General features: G+C 46.8%; 1 protein-coding gene across 2 annotated transcripts; it reads right to left on the bottom strand.

Moving 5' to 3' along the window:
* Nucleotides 1–1,202: 1,202 nt before the first annotated feature.
* On the bottom strand, nt 1,203–8,488 carry COMMD9 (COMM domain containing 9). 2 transcript variants are annotated; one of them, XM_075837043.1, is made up of 6 exons: nt 8,385–8,488; nt 7,789–7,914; nt 5,091–5,230; nt 3,487–3,521; nt 2,433–2,536; nt 1,203–1,492 (listed from the first exon to the last, which is right to left on the bottom strand). In XM_075837043.1, the coding sequence occupies exons 1-6, from the start codon at nt 8,445–8,447 to the stop codon at nt 1,352–1,354; spliced, it is 609 nt and encodes a 202-aa protein (XP_075693158.1). In that variant the 5' UTR covers nt 8,448–8,488; the 3' UTR covers nt 1,203–1,351. The 2 variants fall into 2 exon arrangements, with proteins under 2 accessions (XP_075693158.1, XP_075693159.1); XM_075837044.1 differs by lacking the exon at nt 2,433–2,536.
* Between the last annotated feature and the right edge of the window lie 268 nt (nt 8,489–8,756).

Consider the following 8,756-nt stretch of genomic DNA (forward strand, 5'->3'; position numbering starts at 1 on the left):
TGGATCGCTAAAGCCGCACAAAGCACTTTCCTGACCCCAATGTCCTCAGAGACCGAATTCTTCCATTGAGAGAATGAATCCAGCTGTCATAAGGAGACTGCAATACAGAAAGAAAGACAGCGCCACCTGCTGGAGACAACTGTGAATTGCATGTTTTCTGAACGGTATCTTGAGAAGTATGACAACCATCATGTGAAATACTTGTCCGCATATATATATATATATATATATATATACACAGTCTCTACTGCACCATTTGTTCTATGGCCGAGATACGGGAGAGATGTCCACTGATAATACGCAGCAATGTGTCAGATATCAGTGACAGGACCAGCACGAGGGGTCTATGTGGTATTGCGGCCTCTACAGCATTTCCTCCCCAGCCCCTCTCTAAAGCAGAATTCTAGTAAAGGTTTTATCCAGGGGTCAGCAACATTCGGCACTCCAGCTGTTCTGAAACTACAACTCCCAGCATGCACCGACAGCCTGATGCTTTATTATTCCAGCCAAAAGCGGTCAGGGAATGCTGGGAATTGTAGTGTCAGAGCAGCTGGAGTGCCAAAGTTCGCTGACTCTGTGCTACCCTATGGAAGAGGCTTCCTGGCTAGTGGTGGCTGTTTGGCGGCTATTCAGCTCTGCTACATTAAGGCATAGCTATGATCAGAAACTATCTGCACGGTAATCTATGCTATAAAGCAGGTCTTAGGTACGCATATTGTGTCGCATAGGTGGCTCATCCTGCTGCGCTCTCTCTCCCCCATGCTTTACACTGCAGCGCTGTGCATTAGTTGCTGTGTGTAAACATAGAGGACTAAGCCACCAGTCAGAATAAGGATAGCAGGTCATTTACACACTCAGCCAAAAGAGCCCCAGTGACACATGACCCCGCCCCCTAGCCCTCCCCCACCCCTGAAACAAAGATCCTTATTAAATTGAAGCCTTTGAGTTGTTGTTAAACATTAGCTACATCTGTTTCTGGGAAAGCTGGGTAATAACCAATATGGCCACCATCTCAAGTCCTACTAGGTTATGCCCCCCTCTCCATACGCAGTTTTGCTGTTCAGGAGTCTAGGAAAGCTGGGTGAACATCACAACTTTCCGAGAATCAGCTGCAATTTAGGGACGGCTGGTTAGAAGTTTTAAGGACTTGTATTTCCATGCGACGCCGCGTTACTACAAGAAGAACTCTGCGGGTCACACAATGTTTTTTGTAAATATAATCCTAGAAAAAGATATTTACAGGAAATGATCAGTAATATCGCTCGTTACGTGACGTCAGCAGCGACGGCGTCATCTGTAATAAGGGCAGAAAGTCATGGACGGTCCTTCTGGATGGTGGGGGGGTAATTTACTACTTGTTAGCGACGGCAGACAGCTGGTCCCTTATCCGGCCCAGCCCATCCAACATGGTGTCCAGAGTTTCTTTGCCGAGTTCCATGGTCAGTGTGGATGTCGCTGGTTCTGACCCGCATAGACCTGGGTCCTCCTGGATCTGGGGAATGAACGACACAAATACAATTTCAGCCACATTCCTTGTCCCTTAAGGCCAGTTCACACAGCGTTTTTATCCCTCCTTTAGCATTTACACCGGGGAAGCTCCTTACATACGCACTAAATGTGTCCATAGGGCTCCATTAGACCGACGGAGGCCAAAAGGGTGTCCACATATGGACAGTGCTGTCAGGGGCTTCAAAATTACAGAGTCGCCAGCCAGAGCATCGGAAGCGCTCTGGCCGGGGACTCCAGCCCTGGAGAAGCTCCTGACGTCACTAACCATATATGGACAGTGCCATCAGGGGCTCATCAAGTCCCGGGGTCCCCGGACAGAGCGCTTCCGATGCTCTGGCCAGGGACTCCGTAGTTTAAAGCTCCGGACATTACTGTCCATATATGGACGATGACGTCAGGGGCTTCCCCGGTTACAACGCTTCAAATAGCGATGTATCCCACTGTATGCCTATGCAGTAGGATACATCACAACCTTCCGGAGGAGGAATATGTTGGGATGGGACAGAAGAAAAAAACGACATGTGAACAGGCCCGTAGAAAAAAATAATAATTCTCAAATACATAGACAGGAACACGGAAATGGAGAGACGCTGTGGCCATTTGAAAATTCTCCAGTTTTTCAGCCCATAGGGGGCGGTATTATAGTAGTTAGTGATGCTGCAGTGATGTTATTCTTCTGCGTTTGTCAGGTCAATGGATGGAGACAGAAATGTGTTCATATCAGGGTTCCCCTGGAAGTTCATGCAAAGTCCATTACGCAGCTGGGGGCGACAGTGAGCCCTCCTATCTGAGGCATGATGGGGGCTACATTCAGAACTAATCAAACGCCTTGAGCAAAAGTATTCTCAAAGTATTAACCACGTGACATGTGAATATATATGATACAATATCAATAGGAAGCAGCTATTAAATGTTATACCCACCTTCATCTTCAGCAGACAGGTGGGCACCGCCATTCTTGTGACAGAGTCCGACGAGGTCTTGATGTCGACTCTCCAGTCCATGTCTACCAGACGCGGCAATGAAACTGGAGAGAGAGGTCAGTGTAAGGGTATGTTCACATGCAGTGGTTTCAGACGTAATTCGGGCCGTTTACGCCTCCAATTACGCCTGAAAAAACGGCTCCATTACGCCCACAAACATCTGCCCACTGCTTGCAATGGGATTTACGATGTTCTGTTCCCACGAGGCGTAATTTTACGCGTCTTTTTCAAAATACGGCGCGTAAAAAGAAGTGCAGGTAATTTCTTGGGATGTTTTTGGAGCCGTTTTTCATTGACTCCATTGTAAAACAGATCCAAAAAAAGGCCGTAAAATATGCTGCGAAAAACGTCTGAAGATCAGGAGCGTTTTTTGCTTGAAAAAAGTACGGGACAGTTGTCCTGCAGCGAGGCAGGGACTCCTAGCATCGTACATAACTATGATGCTAGGAGCCCGGCTCCCTGCACTGTGTTCGGTCCGGGACTTGCGGCCGAAATACGTCCGTCAATTACGGACGTAATTAGTGTGTGTGCACATACCCTTAGGGTAAGGTCAGATCTGCACGTTCAGGATTTAGGCACAAGTTCCACTCCTAAATCCTGATCGTAAGACGTTCCGCCGGCAATGCATGTAAATGGGATATTTTATACCCCATTCACATGCTCAGGAAAAGATCTCCCAGTGAACACGCTGCGTAAAATCTTTTGAACACTACAGCAAATTAATGTAAGCTATTGCTCCCTGTTATCAGTCATTATGTCTGGAGAGAGGCTGCGTTTCAATAGAAAGGAAGTCCAAAATAAATCCCTGCCCCCATCATCCCTCCTTTATGCCACAGATTTGCAATGCTGAAAACGTCTCCATAGGTAATGACAACAGCGCCACTTAAAGGCGAAAGAAGGGATTGCAACTATAAATCATGAGAGATTATAAATAATGCGGGTAATTTCCATTCATTGTGGGGGTATCTATAGAATGACAGCCGTCTATACTTACTGCCTGTGTTCTGGGCTTCACTTCTCCATGCAGATCTACAGGATGAGAAAAAGTATAACCTATGAGCAGGGTGATCCGTGTTCTGCATACAGGATTGCTGAAAATTAATGAACCCTTTCACATTGTGTGGAGCCCTTCCCCCACCCCAAATTATCCAATTGAGTCATTGATCCAAGCGTATTATATAACTTTTCTCCTACAGCGCCCTCTACAGGAAAAGCAAGTCATAAGACTCCATCGATTGCAAATCAATCAAAACTATAAATATGGAGGGTTTTCTATACATTATTAATTGTTTGATAAAAAGTTCCTGATGTCGATTCACAATCCTGACACTTCGCTAAGGGTATGTTCACACGGCCTATTTACGGACGTAAATCGGGCGTTTTTGCCCCGAATTACGCCCGAAAATAGCGCCTCAATAGCGCTGACAAACATCTGCCCATTGAAAGCAATGGGCAGACGTTTGTCTGTTCACACGAGGCGTATATTTACGCGCCGCTGTCAAATGACGGCGCGTAACTAGACGCCCGCGTCAAAGAAGTGACCTGTCACTTCTTTGGCCGTAATTGGAGCCGCTATTCATTGACTCCAATGAATAGCAGCGCTAATTACGGCCGTAATTGACGCGGCGTTCAAGCGCCTGCACATGCCGGTACGGCTGAAATTACGGGGATGTTTTCAGGCTGAAACATCCCCGTAATTTCAGCCGTTACGGACCCCCGCCGTGTGAACATACCCTAACGTTTGTGTGAAATGTACAGCACAGCAGGCGTAATCTCGTTTTAAATGACAGTTTACAGCGTAATCTCGCGAGATTACACTTGCCTTGCTGTAAATATCACAGAGACGCTACAGAAGTGTCAGGATTCTGAATACACATCCCGTCCTGGCTGGAGGTAATGTATATTCACTGTCAGGACACTTCAGTATCGTTAGTATGTGTGTATGTGGCTGCACATAGTGATCTAGTAAGATCACTATGTGCTGTGTAAATGAATGGAGAGAAGTGTATGACGCGGATTGGTCACTGATTGGTCAGCGTCATACACTCCTCTGTACAACGCCCACTTTGGTCATATAGTAAACCACGCCCAGTTGTCCATTAAGAACTCATTAGCATAAAGCTAATATAGGTCATAACTCCGTCAAAAATTATAGTTTTTCTAAATAAAAAACACTGTTGTACTCTACATTACAGCGCCGATCACATCATGTACAAGATAGGCCACTTATAATAAGGATGATCTCTATTCTCAGTACAGGGGTGAGAAGAGGAGCAGTTACATATCTAATCACCCCCGGCAACTAGTCAGAACATTTGTCGACTGGGACTGGGATTCTTCCCTGCATCTGGATCATGGAGATTTCTGGTCCCTTCAGTTTTGGTTGCTATGTGAAGACATAAGTGACATGTATGAACGCTGCACATCTTGTACTTTTATTTTTAGGAGGCGTTTCTTTTGTTTCAGGCTTTGCTTGGGTCAGACTTTGACCAGAAACGGTTAACACTGGGAGTCCTGGATCTTGTAGTTCACACATTCTGTGATATTCGAGGGACATCCATAAAAAGCTGGAGGCACAAGACACAACACGTGACTCACACATTCTCCAAAATTATTTTGGTCAGAAGATTCTTCAGGTTCTGGTGAAAGTCGTCTGGGAATGCGGCCAGTATCCGCTCTGCGGAGGTCAGACCGGTGTACACCACGTGCCGGGTGAGGGCGTGCGCCGCTCGTATCACCTGACACACAGGAAGAGAGACGATTAGGGATCGATCACCGTCTTGTAAGGCTATGTTCACACGCAGTGACCAAAAACGTCTGAAAATACGGAGCTGATTTTAGGCAAAAACAGCTCCTGATTTTCAGAAGTTTTTGTAACAACTCACATTTTTCGCGGCGTATTTTACGGACGTAATTGGAGCTGTTTTTCAATGGAGTCAATGAAAAACATCTCCATAAACGTCCCGAGAAGTGACATGCACTTCTTTTTCGCAGGCGTCTTTTTACGCACCTTATTTTGACAGCGACGTGTCAAATTACACCTCGTGGGAACAGAACACCGTAAAACCCATTGAAAGCAACGGGCAGATGTTTGGAGGCGTATTAGTAGCGTTCAATTCGAGGCGTAAATGCCAGAATTACGTCTGAAAACACTGCATGTGAACATACCCTTACACAGAATGTATTTCAATAGATCAGTAAGGCCGGGTTCACACGGGTCGGATACGCTGCGTACAACTACGCTACTTTTTAGACCTAGAACCCGCAGTACGTTCCGTCCGAAAAACCAAACCACATTGTGGTGGAGTTTTACGGGCGGAAGTTCCGCTAGAAAAATAAAAAAAACGTTCACATTTACCCTGGCCGTTACCATGGCGTTGCGTCCCTCTGTAGTCCCGTAGCGCAGCCTTCTGGGATGACATTTCATCTCATGTAACCGCTGTAGCCTGTCATTGGCTGCATCAGTCACATGGGATGAATCGTCATCCGTAGATGCCGGGCTGGACGCAGGAGCAGAGAGTTCTGGGTAAGCATGAGATTTTTTTTTTCCCCTGAGTTTTAATAAACAAAATCCATTGCGGAATATCTGCAGTATTTACGCTACGTGTGAACCCGGCCTAAAGGTCGCAGTATCGGTCATACAGGCTGTAACTGTGGAGACACATCGATCCGCACAGGAGCTGTATACATAAAAGGGTACAAGATATATAAAAACTTAACATTTGCAAAGTTGGTTCGCTTTTTTTAAGACGAGCCGGCGCAATAAAAAAATCGTTGCATATAAATATTCTACGTAAAACGTTGCGAGTTGTAGCATTTTGACTGCGACGGGTGAAGAGAATCGTCAGTGGGACCAATGATCGTCGAGACGATTCACTGACAATGCAACGTGTATGGGGGCAGCCCAAATGAGTCCCCCACCCCAATGTGTAAGATCAGAGGAAACAAGTACTGGGTGGGCTGACATTTTTATTAGTCAGTCCCTTGTTCTCCTCTGGGATAAGCACGGCCAGTAGTATGTGGCAGCCACTTATCTCCTCGCAATCACACGTCTATGGGGGAGATCAACGTCTACAATGCAGGAGCAGCAGAACATACACATTGGACGGTCGGACGATATTCTGGCTCCGTGTCTTATCCGTTTTATTGCGGATCACGCAGCCATTTATTTCTATGGACACATCAGATGTTTTTGCGGATCCGTGCGTCTGTTACGCAAAATTTATAGAACAGGTCTCTTTCTTGACCGCGCTTCCGTACCGTTTAGCCCATTCTAGTCTATGGGTCCGCGAAAACAACGGACAGCACGTGGAAGCCATCCATTCGTGGTCCATTTTTCACGGTTCCTTTGCTAGGAGACGATCGGAAATCCCCTCCTGATCATTTGATGGTTCAGTGTCCAATTTTCAGATTCCTCAGAAGGTACGGAACGGGCGCGGAAGCAAAACGGACCGTATTTTGTAGACCATGTAACGGAGCCGCAAAACACGGATCTTAGTGGCGTCCGCTTGCTGTCAATTTTTGGGGCGGACACAAACACTAGAGTGGGTGAGGCGGACCGTAAATAAGGACAGGAATAGGATCGGTTCTATAATTTTGCGGAACAGATACATGGATCCGCAAAAACCGGATGTGGGCGTGGCCCCATATAAATGAATGGTTCAGTTTGTTATCCGCAAAATAAAACAAAAACCGGATAGGACACGGAAGAAAACAACATGAGTCCTAAATCTAACGTGTACGCTCATGCTTTTTTCTAACTCCTATATTTAAAAAGGTCTAAAAATAAACGTCAGAGAATAAGCCTGGAAAAAAACCGCCACGGACCACAAAATTTGCCTTAAAAACGCCACAAACCAAGACGCAGTTATATGCAGCGCATTTTATATTTTTCTACAGACTTTAATGTGTAGCTAAACTTTTATAAAACTTTTGATCAGTGGGGGTCCGAGGACTGAGACCCCCACCGATCGCTAAAACGAAGCGGCAGAAGCGCTCGGGTGAACACTGCGTTGCTTCGTTTCTCTTCGGTTCTGTTCAGAGCGGAGAACGGGCCCAATAGAAAGACTTTGGGTCCGTACACCGCTCTGAGGAAAGCCGATCAGAAACGAAGCGGCAAAGCGCTCACCCGATCGCTTCTGCCGTTTCGTTTAAGCGATCGGTGGGGGTCTCCGTGCTCGGACCCCCACTGATCAAAAATTCTGAGGAGTCAAAAGTTTTTTGTAAGTTTAGCTACACTGAGTGATTATTTCTTCCACTCTCAGCGATTCTTTACCTGCGCCAGGTGAGCACCTACCTGAGAAGCCTCCCCCGCAGTGACGGACAGGTTGGACGACACATCATCAATCAGCTGTGAGGAGCCGAGGGCTGAACTTGGAAAGGAGTCTCTACAAATCTTCTGGACCACATCCCTGGAGGAGGCCTAACACCCCGGGAGACAAGATGGAGACGTCAGAGTGACAGGACTGAGGTGTTCATAGGACTGTCTGCACTGGATACAACTGTAACAAACACTCAGCTGTGAGAAATGTTACCTCTATCCTGGTATTGAGCCTTTAATGACAAATGCATGCTGGTACTTGTAGTCCCCCCTATGTAACACATGCTTGCAGGGACTTGTAGTCCCCATGTAAGACAGGCTTGCAGGCAGCAGTCCCACGCAACACACAAGCTTTCCCTGCACGCTTGTACTTGTAGTCCCCCTTGTAACACACAGGTTTGCTGGGACTTGTAGTCCCCCCATGTAACACATAAGCTTGCATTGTTTGCTGGGACTTGTAGTCCTCCGCGTCACAGGCTGCATTCATCTAATGTACCGGAATATAAGAATACAAGCTAAACATTACTATATGGACGATGTTTTGCCTCCTTGTCCTGCTCGGTGACTCCCACCTTTAATAAGAGCTGCAGGCTGGAAAATACACTCTCCGGCAGAACGGCCATCTCTCCGGTCATGTGACTGATCACGTGTCGCTGTCAAAGCGAGTCCCGGCTACCGCAAAGCATTGTGGTAGATGTAGGCTGGATGCTGTTTCCCAGTGGAAAATGTTTGGAGTTTCCTAGAAATGGGGTTATATACGGGAATAGCAGCAACAGCAGGGGAGCCGCAAGTGCCCTGGGATGAGAGGTTCTGGGATGCAATGCTCTGCAGTAATGAGGGGTTATGAGTGCCCAGGGATGCAATGCTCTGCAGTAATGAGAGGTTATGAGTGCCCAGGGATGCAATGCTCTGCAGGAATGAGGGGTTCTGGGTGTCCATGGATG

Source organism: Rhinoderma darwinii, chromosome 9 (assembly GCF_050947455.1).
Source record: "Rhinoderma darwinii isolate aRhiDar2 chromosome 9, aRhiDar2.hap1, whole genome shotgun sequence".
Classification (NCBI taxonomy): Eukaryota; Metazoa; Chordata; class Amphibia; order Anura; family Rhinodermatidae; genus Rhinoderma; species Rhinoderma darwinii.